The sequence below is a fragment of the Cervus elaphus genome, chromosome 18 (genome assembly GCF_910594005.1).
Source record: "Cervus elaphus chromosome 18, mCerEla1.1, whole genome shotgun sequence".
Taxonomy (NCBI): Eukaryota; Metazoa; Chordata; class Mammalia; order Artiodactyla; family Cervidae; genus Cervus; species Cervus elaphus.
In genome coordinates, this window is record NC_057832.1 from 94,873,296 (window position 1) to 94,889,908 (window position 16,613).

The window sequence follows — 16,613 nt, forward strand, 5'->3', positions numbered from 1 at the left end:
GGTGGGTAGATCCAAGGGAAGGTCAGGGGTGAGGGATAGTGACCGTCCAGGTGCCATCTGCATGGATAATATAGAGACTATATCGACGGGGGTATAGTAATAAAGACCCCCAATTTAGATAACAAATCTCTCCCTAGGAGTGCCATTGGGCACTGAGGCATTATGAGGAATGAGTGTATAAGGGTCGATTTTCCAAATTGACAGAGTAATGGAGGGCTGATTTTTGGCCTTAGGGAAACTCCAGAGACCCCCTTGATTGTGAGTTCTGAGTCTTGAGTTGGGCCAGAGTAAGGGGTTAAGAGAGAGAAAATGGCTCCATTGTCTACTATAAAAGAGGTCTTTTTTCCGGCCACTACCCCGTCGGCCCTAAGTTCCAAGTTCGTGTTCGGGATACGGGCCGGGGGCTGGAACCCAGGCCCCATCATTGGAACAACTCTCGTAGGGTTGGGCTGGGGTTCTGGGGAGAAGTGGGGATCTCCCCAGAGGCACCAGGGTGTCCCTGTGGACATTCCACTCTCCAGGTCTGGGAGGTGGGGACCTCCCCAGGGGTGCCAGGGTGTCCCTGGCACAGGTTGGACATGCTTTTGTGGGGGCCCTGGGTTTGGGCATGCCTTTGCCCAGTGTCCTGACTTGTTGCATCGGAAGCAGGGTCTGGGGCTGGGGGCTCTTAAGCCCCGTTCTGGGATGACTTGGGCCAGGCTGATCTCTTCCCTTAATTGCTGCTGCCAAAAAGGCATATTTAGCTTTTCTCTCACATTCTTTTTCTCTCTTAGCCTCCTCCTCTCTTTTATTGAACACCTTGAAGGCTACTTCTAGAAGGTATCTTTCGGGGGGGGGGTGTGTCTCAGGGCCCTTTTCTAGTTGTCAAAGCTTGCATCTGATGTTAGGGGCGGACTGGCTAATGAATTGAACGTAAAGTAGAGTTGAATTAGAATTGAACGTAGAATTGAAGGTAGAGTAACCCAGCAGGGGTGGTGCTATGTAGGTTGGTATACTTCTGGACTGCCTCTGCGAGGCGTGCCAAGATTATTCTTGGCTGGATATTCGGCTGGCCCTTGGGTGATTTCTCTGACTTTGTCATAATTGACATGGATATGAGTATTTTTCTGCATTCCTTCTAGAATGCAGATAATCATATGATTGAGTCTCCTGATACCTGGGTCACCAGGCTGGTAAGTCCAGTAGGGATCTAACTGAGGCACCGCCTCATCAGCAACTGGGCTATCCTGGTCTTGGTTATGTAAATGATCAGCATGGGCTTTTGCCGCTTGCCAGATACGGTCTTTTTCATCTGGGGTGAGAGTGGCATTTAGGATATAATAGATGTCACTCCATGTGAGGTTATAGGCCTGGGAGAGTCTCAGGAATTCTTTTCTGTATCTGGTAGGATTTTCAGAAAATGATCCTATCTTTTCTTCTATCTGGCTCATATCTGACAATGAAAATGGCACATGGACTTGGGTGGGCCCTCTGGTCCTGCCACCTCTCTCAGGGGAAACATGTGTTGGGTACATGACCGTGTGGCAGGGGCAGGGGGGGGAGTCGGGGAGATGGGGTAGTGGGGTCAAGGGGGAGTCAGGAGAGGTTTGGGGCGAGTTGGATGAAGGGGAAGGAAAGGGTTGGCTGGGTGGTGGGTAGGGAGGGGACTCGTCCATGGGGTTGAACTCTAGGGGTGCAGAAGGTCGCGGTCCTTGGTCAGTTGAGGAAGAAGAGCCCTTTTGCTTGGGAGGCAAGGTGCGTAGAAGGATCTCGTGGGTGGAGCAGGCCTGGCATAGGGAGGGTCTGCTCCGAAGGGCCCAAAAGGCTTGGGCATATGGGATATTCGACCACTTGCCATTCCATTTAAGGAAGTTGGTGAGATTTTGAAGAATGTTAAAGTCAAATGTGCCAACTTCAGGCCAGCGATCTTGGTTGTCTAATTGGTATTGAGGCCAAATCTGTGTACAGAGTTGTTTTAAGTGGTTAGCTTTGAGTTCAGTGAGTGAGAGTGGTTTGATATTTTTGAGAACACAGGTCAGAGGGGAATCTTTTGGGAGAGATTGGCCAGACCCCATAATTGAAAGACAAGCAGAGGTTCCTATTGGGAGGTCGAGTCATCGCCCAAAGTTGCAACAGGAGTTATGAGAAGAGAGCTCTGTGTCGAGGTGGAGAGTCCCCCGCTGTTGCCTACAGAGTGGCCCTGGGCCAGGGGTCCCCGGGACCCGGAGAGGACTGAGTTCTAGGGTGCCTCTAGAACACCGCCTGGATCTTACCTTAATCTAGGGGCCAGCTTGAGTGGAGTGTTGCATGTAGAGCAGTCGAATGGCAAGAGTTCCCTGTTCCGGAAGTCTTCAGAGAGAGAGAGAGAGAGAGGGGAAGGGGGTAGAGCCGAGGCCTGGGGGTATGCAAAGCACCAATAAAACCTTAGCACAAGGCTTGCACCGCTCATGAAGGCACTAGGCATCCCCAAGGGGAACTTAAGAGCCCTGGCAGAAAAGTGAGCTCCATGGATGTTCGTGCTTCCAGACTCCGGGAAAAGGGAAAACAATGAGAGGGAGGGAGAGTGACAGAGTGAGAGTGAGATGAGTGCCTCACCCCCTCCCGGGTTTCGGGCCAAGAATGTAAGGTATAGTTAGGGCCGAGGCAGAAAAGGAAAGACGACCTCAACAGAAGTAGGTTACCTTTATTCAGGCAAGGAGGGGCGACAGTCAGCCTAACGACCAGGCTGAGCACCAAGAGGGATCAGGGAGGCTCCATATTTATAGGAAGGTTTGTGGAAGTGATAAGGGAAACGTTAATCAGGCTGGATATTTTGGGTATTCTTTAGTTGAGATGGCATTTGTAGTTGGGCAGGGGGTGATAAGTCTTCTGGGCAGGTGTAGGGGGTGGAAGGTTTCTGGACAGGGGTTGATAAGTCCCAGACAGATGCAACTGGCCTGGAGCATCAGGGCGGGACCTAAAGTTCTGTTTTGTTTTCTCCGAAGTTAGATGATTCAGCAAGGGCCTTTGAGACTGTTGTTTTCTTTTCTAGGCCCAAAAGACTCCTTCAGTTTCTACAATTATTAATCCATGGCCGATCTTTTTCACCTAAACTCAAATCTTCTCCTTCCCACCTAGTCACCCTTCCCCAACCCAAATTATTTTGTAGTAGATCTGAACAGGGCATAAAATGACATCTAAAAAGAGCTTAAAAATATTTCAGATATCTAAGATATTTTATTTTTATAGGAAATTTTACTACCATTATCTTTGTCAAGTTTGTTACTATTTTTCGAACAGATGGAGAATTATGGGGATAAAGAGACTGAGTGACTGTCTTTTTGATTCAGTCTGAGCTCTTCTAACTGTTCAAGCCAGAAACCAAAGAGTCTCAAGTTACCAGCTTCCTTAATCTTCCAAATGCAATTGGTGATCAATGGCTGTTAAGTCTTGTTCTTTTCCCATCCTTATCACTCTTCTTATTTTTAATGTAAAATTTAAAAGATTTTTTTGATGTGGGCCTTTTTAAAAGTGTTTATTGAATTTGTTACCATGTTGCTTCTGTTTTTTGTTTTGGCCATGAGGTATGTGGGATTTTAGCTCCCTGACTAGGGACTGAATCCTCACCTCCTGCATTTGAAGTGTGGCATCTTAACCACTGGGCCACCAGGGAAATCCCCCTATCACTCTTCTACTCTCTAACTCATTTCTACTCCTTTTATCATGCCTCTCTCTAGTTGGGTATAGCATGGTTATAATAATTGTTATGAAACAAATTTGATCATCTCACTACCCTAACAAAACACTATTTTGGAGTAAAGGTCCCTGAGAGACAACCCAAAGCTCTGTTAGCTGATATATTTTACACCGCCCCCGCCACAATGTTTGAACACTACCAACATTTATATACAAGACATTTGTCCTTATGTAAAATTATTTCCACATTAAAAATTTTTTCATATTAAAACTTGAAGGATTTGGCACCATTCCAAACAACTCAAGCCAAATAGCAGATGTTCATTTAGAACAGGATATGACCTTTGACCTTGGCCATAGTTCCACACATCTTGCGTTTTCACTTATTCTGTCACTTGCCTAAGGGCTACAATCAGAAATCCTTGGTATGATATCTGAGCCTTCTCATTGCCAACATTATCTTTCTTTCTCCCTACTGGATTATTGAATATATTGCTCCAAACGCTACTCCTCTGTGTCTAATCCCTGCTTCCATTCCCAGCCCCCACTCCTACTTCGGTTTGTCCAGCTTGAGCATTCTTCTCTGTGTGGAGCCATAGCTCAACTACCCAGAGGTCTTTGGTATTTGACTCTCATGGAGCTTTGGACACATCCTAAAGCACTACTGTGCCCTTTACATCTGGCCATCAATTTCTGCATTTCGAATACCTGTCAGCAAGTGTGTGCTATCATCTTTCTCTTCATCTCATCTTCCTTCTTTTTCTTTTCCTCTTCCCTCTCCTTCCCCTCAACCCTCTTCTTCTTTGTTACTACTGCTTGCCACAGTATCTGGCATACTATGGGGGTTCAGTGAATGTTGCATGCATGATTGGCTGATTTTATTATTATCTTTAGGTAATAAGGCCCCAAGTATATTGAGAGGTATTTGGGACAATTAAAACCTCAGCCAGCCCAAATGTACCTTTCCTACTCATATTGCTCTGGAATTATGCAGGTTCTTCTAACTGGGCCTCAGAAATGAATGTTAAGAATCCCTAAGATTCTGCTAACAGTTTAGGTGGGATTCATTTAAGTCTTTGACTACAAATCTATGGTCTGTGATTTTGGGATATTGCCTTTGTACTTCAGACCTAAAACTGTTCTCTCTGCCTCCTTTCTTTTCTCTCACTTATATATTAACACCCTAGTCTCTCAACTATCTGTCTATTTGCCCAGAGATATTAAATTTCTCTAGAACTCTTCTCACCTCTGGGACTCAACCCTGCATTCAAGTTCAAGTGAGTCTTCCTGGCCTCATGTGCTTTGGATTCTGATCATTACCTTGGCTCACACAGATACCAGTTGTCTTGCTTTGTGTGAAACAGTGACATTTGAGGAGGTTATGTTGACAATCATCAGGTGGCCCAAAGGATGAAGGAATTCTCCTTTTCTCCTTAAACTCTGAAGACTTCAAGAAGGTTTTATTCCACAGAATGAGTCTGAAAGATGCAGGTTCTGGCTCTGTCACTGGTTTGTTGTTTTTAGGTCAGTTTGGGTAAATGAGTTAATTCATGATACATATATGTATACTAATCTTTCTCTTGAAACCAGTTTGAGAAAACAGACTTGTAGAAACTACAATCCGTTCTTCACATTTGGTGATTAGAATGAGATTCTCAGGGCTACCGTAATGAATTGCCAAGGGCTTGGTGGCTTACAGCAATAGAAATTTATTATCTCACTGTGCTGAAGGATAGCAATTCTAAATCAAGGTGTCAGAAGGGCCATTTTTCCCTCTCAGAACTCCAGAAAATAGCCTTTCCTTGGTTTTTCTTAGCTTCTGTTGGCTCCTGGAAATCCTTGGCATTCCTTGGTCCACACTGCATTACTTCAGTCTCCATAGTCACACAGCCTTCTTCCCTGTATCTCTCTATCTTTGTGTCCTCTCTTCTTCTTATTTAAGTACCAGTCACTGGATTTAGGTCCAACTCTAAATCCAAGATGATATCATCTTAATATCCTTAACTGTTTTTATCTGCAAAGACTCTATTTCCTAGTAAGGTCACATTCTGAGGTTTGAGGTGGAAGTGTATTTGGGTTGGGGGGCATGTTAAACCCAGTAGAGTACCCAGCCTTCTTTAAATGTCAACAACTTGATTACTTTTTAAATTTTAGATTCACAATTTTCAAGGATAGAAGTGTCTATTCTTTTTTTTTTTTTTTAAACAATCTGCTCTATTTGATTATTTCTTCATAAGGAAGACACAAATGCCCATTCTTTTTTGACGATTTCTGTGGGTAGAATTCTTCCTAACAGGCTCATTCTGTCCCATGTTTTCCTTATATAAAATGACCATGTGGAAATTAGGTTTGAATGTTAATTATATAAATAAGCTTAACTTACTCCTTCACTGAGATATAAGGACATCCAATCCTTTCTTTATTCCATGTATTTGTTTCATTAGCTACCATTCAGGCACTTGTGTTGGTAATCAGTAGTTGAAAGGAATTAGTTTTTCTTCCACCATTATTTTAGGCGAAGATTTTCTAGGTCCTAAATAAGGAAGTTTAGAAGGGCTTAAACTGTAAAAATCTTTAGGTCCTTTACATGTTCTAAACATTAAGGTGAAAAAATCCATTATCTTCAAAGAATGAGACTATAACAATTCCTAGGATTTTATTTATTCTGTTTGTGATGTCCTCTTTAGAGTAATTCCTTTTATAGCAATGGGGATAATTTGCTATGGTAAGGTCACATGTTTGGGGGAAAAAATGGTACAATTCTCATTGTACCTTTATATAGCAGTATGCTACTAATCAGCTTCCCAGGTGGCTCAGAGGTTAAAGCGTCTGCCTCCAATGTGGGAGACCTGGGTTCGATCCCTGGGTGGGAAGATCCCCTGGAGAGGGAAATGGCAACCCACTCCAGTATTCTTGCCTGGAGAATCCCATGGTCGGAGGAGCCTAGTAGGCTACAGTCCACAGGGTCGCAAAGAGTCGGACATGACTGAATGACTTCACTTTCACTTTTCATGCTACTAATCTAGTTAAAATAGACATTCTATAGTTTCCTCCTAGAAATGATGTAGCATATTTAAATATGCCTTCTTATAGGTAATTTTTGCAGATACCAAGTGTTAAATAACACATAGCTTAATTTCTTATCCTTGACTATTTTCTTTTACCACAAAATATACCCTAACATTTCATACTGTGACAATAAGAATGACACTACAATCTCAATTATCAAAGGCTATAAAAGAATAAAGTTTACATATTGCTTTTATTAAGCAAAACCAGAACCAATCCTTCCAGTGGATGATATAATCTCATAAGATATTTTATCAACTGTAAACGTGATTGGACATTACTTTGACATATAGTAGAGTGAGCTTTCCTGGTGGCTTAGATGGTAAAGCATCTGCCTGCAATGCAGGAGACCTGGGTTTGATCCCTTTGTCAGGAAGATCCCCTGGAGAAGGAAATGGCAACTCACCCCATTACTCTTGCCTGGAAAATCCCATGGATGGAAGAGCATGGTAGGCTGCAGTCCAAGGGGTCGCAAAGAGTTGGACACAACTGAGGGACTTCACTTTCACTTTCTTTGACATATGATGGAGCGTCGTTCTAAATAGCACTTCAACTTACCCCTCAGTGGGAGGTTTTGTTTGATTTAATAGTTTCAATCAAATTTTAGAGTTATTACCTCTGGCAAAAGTGATTTTTGCCTCCTCCTCCCTTAAAAAGCATATATATATATATATATAAAACCTCAAAATTCTCTGAGGATGTTTTCACTTTTTTTGGCAGACCACTATAAAGTGGTCTTTTAGGAAATAACAAACAAGCTTAAGAGGTTCAACTTGGAATTTATTTTTACTTAACAGTCTTTTGCTAAGGAATTGCTTGATACAGCATTCTTCACAACTAGGAAAGCACAAGGAAAAATAGCTTCATTCACTTCTCTGTAGATTCAATAATGATTGGAAAGACAAGAAAATTGTTAGCTGTTATAGATTTTATATCATGCATAAGAGAAAATAATTTTATGGATTCAAACACAGAAGTCCTCCATTTTCAAACATTGACTTAAACTTCCTGCACTTGAAGTTGAGAACTTGGTAAAGCTTACAATCTCTTATGCAGAAATGAGTATAACAATCTATTCTACATTTCTTTTTTTCTTTTTTCAGTTACAGATGAAGCAACTTGCAAAACATTGCTAAAACAAGAAGCAAGAAGAATAATATTTACATACATATCATCATTATACATTTTTATCTGTCAAAGTGGCTTCATTCCACACTTTCTCTTCTGTGTTTATATCCTACATCAAATATTAGATAAACCAAAGTGTGTAGGAGAAAAAAAGTGCTTTTCAAATCATTACTCTTTGTGGTAGGAATGCTAAGGCACCAGTATATCTTTTTTAGGAACTTTGTTGGGTCCAATGGAGCACCCCAGGCAGTGTTCACCTTCCTTCTTGTTCCATGTTGTTTGGCTTTGGACTTTACAGCACCCCCTCTTATTCCAAATATTCCTTTCCTGTGGGCCTGGAATGCCCCAACTGACCGTTGTGGTAAAGTATTTGACATGCCTCCAGATCTGAGCCTCTTCTCCTTAGTAGGAAATCCCCAAAAAGATGTTACAGGACAACTTATTACATTATTTTATGCTGATAGGCTTGGCTACTATCCTCACATAGATGAAAGAACAGGTGCCTGTAAGAATGGTGGAATCCCTCAGATGGGTTCCTTAAAAAATCATTTGGACAAAGCTGCAAAAGACATTGCCTATTACATGCCAACCAACAACGTGGGCTTGGCGGTCATTGACTGGGAAAACTGGAGGCCTACCTGGGTAAGAAACTGGAAACCTAAAGATGTTTACCGGGATGAGTCTATTGAGTTGGTTCTGCAGCAAAATCTACAACTTACTTTCAAAGAGGCTACCAAGATAGCGAAAGCGGATTTTGAAAAGGCAGCAAAGAGCTTCATGCAAGAGACTTTAAAACTGGGAAAGTTACTTCGGCCAAACCGCTTATGGGGTTATTATCTTTTTCCTGATTGTTACAATCATCAATATAACCAATCTAATTACAATGGAAGTTGCTTTGATGTAGAGAAAAGAAGAAATGATGCACTCGACTGGTTGTGGAAGGAAAGCACTGCCCTTTACCCCTCTATTTATTTGAATACCAAGCTAAAATCTTCTCCACAAGCTGTCCTTTTTGTTCGTAATCGTGTTCAGGAAGCCATTCGGATGTCTAAAATTGCCAGTGTTAAAAGTCCACTTCCAGTTTTTCTATACGCCCGTCCAGTTTTTACCGATATGCTTTCAAAATTTCTTTCTCAGGTAAGAAAAGCAAGGAGAGAAGGCTTTGGAATATTGTCCGCATTTAGTGGCATTTAATGCAATTGAACATCATTTTTGAAAGGAGTGAAATTTAGGTTTAATAACCTTTAAGCTCCCCTGGTGGCTCAGACAGTAAAGAGTCTGCCTGCAATGCAGGAGACCCAGGTTTGATCCCTGAGTCGGGAAGGTCCCCTGGAGAAGGGAATGGCAATCTGCCTAAGTATTCTTGCCTGGAGAATCCCATGGACTGTAGCCTGCCAGGCTCCTCTGTCCATGAGGTTTCAAAGAGTCAGACACAACTAAGCCATTAACATTTTCACTTTCACTTTTCAACCTTTAGGAATATGCACTCAGTTAGTTCTGCCTCATTATATGGATGTAAAATAAATAAGACTCTATTTCATTTTAATGTAATCATATAATGTCTTAGCAACCATGGAGGATTTCATAATATAGATAATGTATTAATTCAGTTCTTCTTTTCTTTTACAGACCCGCTCTCTTGTCAATAGAAGTAATTAAAATAATAGCAGAAAATCTGAATTTTTGTTATAGTAGGGCAGTGGTGGCTTAAAAGATAGAAATGAATAGTGGAGAAATATTTACATAATTTTTGTAGGGTCAGGATTCTTGGCTTTGGTGTTACTGCCCAATGTATAACACTTCATTTTATTCCTCCCTGTTAACTCTTCACCTTTGCCAGGACGACCTTGTGAATACAATTGGTGAGAGCGTTGCTCTAGGTGCTTCTGGAATCATAATGTGGGGAAGCATCAACTTAAGCCGAACTAGGGTAAGTTGAAATGGTAGGAAATAGATGAAAATATTTTTGCTTTTAATGTTTTTTAAGGTTTCTGTGGGATTGAATAATAAAATAAACATGATCTTTGGCACAAAGTAGTAGTTGCTCAGTTAATAGTGGCTAAATCAAACTGTCATTTGTGTGGTTGTTTTGTAAGGCTGTTTTCCAGTGAGGAAACAGAAGTTTGATGAGATTAATTGAAATTGCCTAGGCTACATGACTAAGAAGTAGCAAAAACAGGACTACCCTTCTTAGTTTCCTTATGTGGTCTTTGGTGTTTTTTCTACTATATCATGTTGTGTTGTTTCTCAGAAGAGCTCAACTAGCCCATATGCATTCCTTCATTCTTTCATTCATTCAGTTACTGTTTATTGAGCACTTATTTATTTATTTAGTCATTAAATGTCAGTTTATTTCATGGACCAGCAACTAGTGGGGGGCAGCTAGGAGTTAGTTTCTGAAAATTTTACTAAATTGTTCAAAGCTTCCCTAAGGGGGAGAAAAAGGAACCCTTCTTTATTTTCCACAGATTATATGTAATAGAGTCTATTTTAAGTGATATTTTCAGTAAAAAATGTTTTATTAGGAAAAATGTTTATTTTGTTCTATATAGTATGAATTGTATTACTTTTCTCCTAATGCATTTTCTTCAAAAAGCTTTTAACTATGATGTCCTGAGCTCTGTGCTTAGTCCTTTTACATACATTGCATCCTTTCAGCTTCACAATAACTCTATTGTGCTATAATTATCTGTATTTTGCAGTGATGAAGCTGAATCATAGCCAGCTTAATTACTTTCTACAAGGTCACCCAGAAAGGAATCTAAGAAAGCTTAAGGAATTCCCAAGCTCACACAGCTAGCTATTCATGGATCTGTGACTCCAAACTGGGCAGAAAGATTCCAGACCCCATGCTCTGTTCCCTCCACCCACACTGTATATTCTGCCCCTTCCACCCCTGTTAGTGTAGGAATTACTGAGGAAGCCCAAGGCTGGGTATATTAAACTTCAACTGGTTAATTATTTCATGACATGAAATAGCATGTGAAACTTACAAATGTTACGAAGAACAGTTAGAATTGTCTTGCTTATAAAGGCAAGAAAGATAAAAACATTCCCTACTCTTACTGAGTCTGGTTTAATGTGTGTGCTTCTTTAGAAATTGTTTGGCCTCCCCTGGTGGCTCAGATGTTAGAGAATTTGCCTGTAATGCAGGAGACCTGGGTTTAGTTTCGGGTTGGGAAGATCCCCTGGAGGAGGAAATGGCAACCCACCCCAATATTCTTGCCTGGAGAATTCCATGAAAGATATTGCTTAACATAGTGAATTAATTCACATATGAACTCACTTGGATCTTAATAATCTGATCTTCTTGCGATTTTACAGCAATCTTGCATGAACCTAGGCAATTACTTGAACACCATACTGAATCCTTATATTATCAACGTCACTCTAGCAGCCAAAATGTGTAGCCAAGTGTTGTGCCAGGAGAAAGGAGTGTGTACAAGGAAAGACTGGAATTCACCCGACTATCTTCACCTGAACCCAATGAATTTTGCTATTCAAAGAGGGAAATGTGGAAAATACACCGTACATGGGAAACCCACACTTGAAGACCTGCTACAATTTTCTAAAAAATTTTATTGCAGTTGTTATGCCAACATCCGCTGTAAGAAAAGAAATATAAAAAACATTCATACTATTAATGTATGTATTGCTGAAGATATTTGTATTGAAGCTTCTCTAAACTCAGACCACAGTGAGCACTCTTCTGGCCAGAAAAAGATATCTTCTACCACTGTTAACAGTGTCTCATCCTCCACACCAACTGCCAAAGTGTCTGCACGTGTTCCTGGGAAAGATCATGTGTCCCTCAAAATCAGGCTTTCGGGGGAAGCCCTCTCCAACACCATCCAAAGGGGCCATAAGAGTGTTGACTGGAAAAATACATTCCGTCAGTTATACATTCAAAACATTAAAAATGAGACAAACTATTAAAATATAAATTCAGTGATTATTAGATTTCCTGCCTGCATGTTTTATGTTTTGATTTTTTTACATTATAATAGTTTATAACTTCAATGACTTTTTAGGCAAATGATGTTACCTATTTATTTGAAGTTTTACATTTGAAATGTAAATCAAAATTCATGGTCAAGATAGTGTTTTAATTTTTTGAGCAAAGATTGCATTTTCATGATCAAATTTAACTTGATGTTAGTATTGATTGATAAACAAAGAATTGTGATCAGCACCTTTAATATTCAAAATCATAGGGCAGTGTTATTACTAAATCCACTGATGCTACATTTTACCTTTGAAAATCAAAGTAGACTCTTGATAATTAAGATAGCATAGAATTTACTTTGTAAGATGATACCCACTTTTTTTTAAAATTGCCGTGAGTGTATGGCAAATATTTCACATAGTGTGATGAATACATACTGAGAGATGCCTGTTATAGTCTTGGTTCTATCAGAGACTGATTATAAGGCCTATGATACTTAGAGATACTATGTTCTTCTGCAAAAAGTGAAAGTTTAAATAATATCAATGTACTGCAAATGAATGTCTTTATAAGTAGTTGGTAATTTGCAATAAAAATATCAAAAATTAAAAAATATATCAAAAATATTAAAGTGCAGCATCATATTTTTTTTAAGTAATATCTTAAGTGTACTAGTCTGTGTCAGCACAGAGCCATGTTTTTTAGCTATTTCATCTTGATAATTTGTTCAAGTTGTGTTTTATAAAAAGATAAACTTTACAAATAATCCTGTTAACTTTTGTACATAGTTTACAATGTCTTCAAAGTTCACATATACCTTATTCTAATTTTAATTCTTGATGTCAAAATTGACAATCTTGTGTACCTAAAATGCCTTGTTTCATCTAAGCATCTATTCACATCTTTCATATAGCATTTGTTGAATGTTTCTTCTCTGTTAGGCTAAATATTAAGCAGGTTCAAGGTGAAGCAGCATGCTTCTTGCTATCTGTGAGTTTGTTGTATATTTGAAAAAGACAGACATTGAAAGTGGAAACTTACAACAAAACATGTGAGAAGTGCTATAGTTTAGCATGCTCTTGTATACAAACAGGAGCCTGAGGGTGTCAGAGAAGGATTTCAGACACCATGAGAGATATGAGGTGTCCATTACCTTGAAGGCTGAATAGCAATTAATGCATCTGCTGGTATGAGATAGAAGAAACCTTATTAGAACAGAATGCTGATTGTGATGATTGGAGTGGTATTCAATAGACGATGGCCACATGATGAAGGCTGCTGTCAACCACATCAAGAAGTTTGGGCCTTATAAGCAAGATGCTGCCAAACTTCTTGACCTGCCCTGATTTAAACCATACCATGAAGTTTGGACTTTACAAGGAAGATGCTGCCAGACTTCTTGACCTGCCCCATTTTCCCCATGCACAATTATCACACAAAAATTTCTCTATTTTTACTTCCCATCACCTTTCTATAAGGTAAACATCATACGGACAGGTGTTTGGTTTTTTTGCTGCTGTATCCACAGGGTAATGGATAGCCTCTGAGACTTAGTAGGTGCCCACTGAATATTTTATGAACAAATAAAAGACAATGGGGAGAAATTTTAGGTGTGGGAGCTGTCATGACAAATTGGATCCTCTTGAACTAATGCTGCCCTTTTCCTTAGTTCTGTACTTCAGTCTTTGTTCCAATTATGCTTCTACTGACAAAGCCACAAAAAGAGACAATTTGATAGTGATCTGAAAAGGATGCTACAGTTGGACTATTTTCCTTAGAATGCATAAATGGCCATCAAGTGATAGAATGGAGATAGTAAGGTGAATTGGAAAAGGTATAGATTTTGGAGTTGGACAGTTACAAGGGCAAATCCCAACTTCCAACATTTACTAGCTTATGAGCCTGAGAAACTTAACCTGGCTCAGCTTCTGTTCTAATAAAACAGCACCAATACATAACTTTTAAGGGTTCTTGAGAGGATTGGCTCATATAACACACGAAAAGAAATTTAGCCTTAGAAATAACACAATAGGGATTTCCCTGGTGATCTGGTGTCTAAGAAGCAGCTTTCCAATTCAGGGGATGTGGTTTGACCACTGGTCCCAGAGCTAAGATCTCTCAAGCCACAGGGCAACTAAGCCTGTGTGTCACAACTCCTGAGTCTGAGCGCTCTGGAGCTCACAAGCCACTACTAGAGAAGCCCATGCATCACAACCAAGGTGCAACACAGTCAAATAAACAAATAAATAAGAAACAACACACTAAAAGTCTTTGGGAAAGGGATGGACATATTTTTAATGATTATCAAAGATGCCTGTATTACTGTTGTTGGATGGAGTATCAAAACAATAGACTTCAATCAAGGCAGACTTTGCCATGAACCCCGTGGAAAAAGAGGCTACTAAATAGAAAAAGACACTTGGCAGGAATATTTTGTATAATGCACAACTTTGTGTATGGTTAGGTTCATAGAAGCAAAGTTGTTTCCATTTAGATCCAGAATTTTTTGCCAGGGATCATGTTTGTGCCTGAGACACAAAGAGAATAAAACAAGTATCCTTGCTCTTTATGAACTTGCACACCGATGGGGATGCTGGCATGTAAACAGAACTTGTCCGTAGAATGTGTGATATACATAAAGTGTAAAAATTGAAGGGCTATAAGAACACAGGTTCATCTAATTACAGTTCAGTTCAGTTCAGTTGCTCAATCATGTCTAACACTTTGTGACCCCATGGACTGCAGCACGCCAGGCTTCCCTGTCCATCACCAGTTCTACTCAAATTCATGTCCATCGTGTCAGTGATGCCTCCAACCATCTCATTCTCTGTGGTCCATTTCTGCTCCTACCCTCAATCTTTCCCAGCATCTGGGTCTTTTCCAATGTGTCAGTTCTTTGAATCAGGCGGTCAAAGTATTGGAGTTTCACCTTCAGCATCAGTCCTTCCAATGAATATTCAGGAATGATTTCTTTTGGGATGGACTGGTTGGATCTCCTTGCAGTCCAAGGAACTCTCAAGAGTCTTCTCCAACATCACAGTTCAAAAACATCAGTTCTTCAGCGCTCAGCTTTCTTTATAGTCCAACTCTCACGTCCATACATGACTCCTGGAAAAACCATAGCCTTGACTAGAAGGACATTTGTTGGCAAAGTAATATCTTTGCTTTTAATATGCTGTCTAGGTTGCTCATAGATTTTCTTCCAAGCAGCAAGCGTCTTTTATTTCATGGCTACAGTCATCATCTGCAGTGATTTTGGACCCCCAAAAAATAAAGTCTCTGACTATTTCCATTATTTCCCCATCTATTTGCCATGAAGTGAAGGGACCAGATGCCATGATCTTAGTTTTCTGAAAGTTGATTATAAGCCAACATTTTCACTCTCCTCTTTCACTTTCATCAAGAGGCTCTTTAGTTCTTCTTCACTTTCTGCCATAAGGGTGGTGTCATCTGCATATCTGAGGTTATTGATAATTCTCCTAGCAATCTTGATTCCAGCTTGTGCTTCTTCCAGCCCAGTGTTTCTCATGGTGTACTCTGCATATAAGTTAAATAAGCAGGGTGATAATATGCAGCCTTGATGTACTCCTTTTCCTATTTGGAACCAGTCTGTTCTTCCATGTTCAGTTCTAATTGTTGCTTCCTGACCGGCATACAGACTTCTCAAGAGGCAGGTCAGATAGTCTGGTATTGCCATTTCTTTCAGAATTTTCCACAGTTTATTGTGGTTCACACAGTCAAAGCCTTTGGCGTAGTCAATAAGCAGAAATAGATGCTTTTCTGGAACTCCTTGCTTTTTTGATGATCCAGCGGATGTTGGCAATTTGATCTCTGGTTCCTCTGCCTTTTCTATATGCAGCTTGAATATCTGGAAGCTCACGGTTCACGTACTGTTGAAGCCTGGCTTGGAGAATTTCGAGTATTACTTTGCTAGCATGTGAGATGAGTGCAGTTGTGTGGTAGTAGTGAACATTCTTTGGCATTGCCTTTCTTTGGGACTGGAAGGAAAACTGACCTTTTCCAGTCCCGTGGCCACTGCTGAGTTTTCCAAATTTGCTGACATTTTGAGTATAGCACTTTCACAGCATCATCTTTTAGGATTTGAAATAGCTCAACTGGAATTCCATCACCTCCACTAGCTTTGTTTGTAGAGATGCTTCCTAAGGCCCACTTGACTTCACATTCCAGGATGTCTGGCTCTAGGTGAGTGATCACATCATCATGGTTATCTGGGTCATGAAGATCTTTTTTGTATAGTTCTTCTGTGTATTCTTGCCACCTCTTCTTAATATCTTCTGCTTCTGCTAGGCCCATAGCATTTCTGTCCTTTATTGTGCCCATCTTTGCTTGAAATGTTCCCTTGGTATCTCTAATTTTCTTGAAGAGATCTCTAGTCTTTCCCATTCTGTTGATTTCCTCTATTTCTTTCCATTGATCACCGAGGAAGACTTTCTTATCTCTCCTTGCTATTCTTTGGAGCTCTGCATTCAAACGGGTATGTCTTTCTTTTTCTCCTTTGCCTTAACTTCTCTTATTTTCTCAGCTATTTGTAAGGCCTCATCAGACAACCATTTTGCCTTTTTGCATTTCTTTTTCTTCGGGATGGTCTTGATCCCTGTCTCCCGTACAATGTCAAAAACCTCTGTCCATAGTTCTTCAGGCACTCTATCAGATATAATCCCTTGAATCTACTTTTCACTTCCACTGTAGAATCATAAGGGATTTTATTTAGATCATCCCTGAATGGTCTAGTGGTTTCCCCTACTTTCTTCAATTTAAGTCTGAATTAACAGAGATGGAACTGGGGCTTCCCAGG

At 40.3% G+C, this 16,613-nt stretch overlaps 1 protein-coding gene across 1 annotated transcript in view; it reads left to right on the forward strand.

The window, feature by feature from the left end:
* The window catches only part of LOC122674307 (hyaluronidase PH-20-like), a 28,311-nt gene extending 15,986 nt beyond the window's left edge, over nucleotides 1-12,325 (forward strand). Inside the window, exons 2-4 of the mRNA XM_043872532.1 lie at nucleotides 7,827-8,988; nucleotides 9,692-9,781; nucleotides 11,176-12,325. Coding sequence (XP_043728467.1) covers nucleotides 8,038-8,988; nucleotides 9,692-9,781; nucleotides 11,176-11,787 — 1,653 coding nt within the window. The 5' untranslated portion in view covers nucleotides 7,827-8,037 and the 3' untranslated portion in view covers nucleotides 11,788-12,325. The remainder of the gene's footprint in view (nucleotides 1-7,826; nucleotides 8,989-9,691; nucleotides 9,782-11,175) is intronic.
* The last annotated feature ends 4,288 nt before the right edge of the window (nucleotides 12,326-16,613 follow it).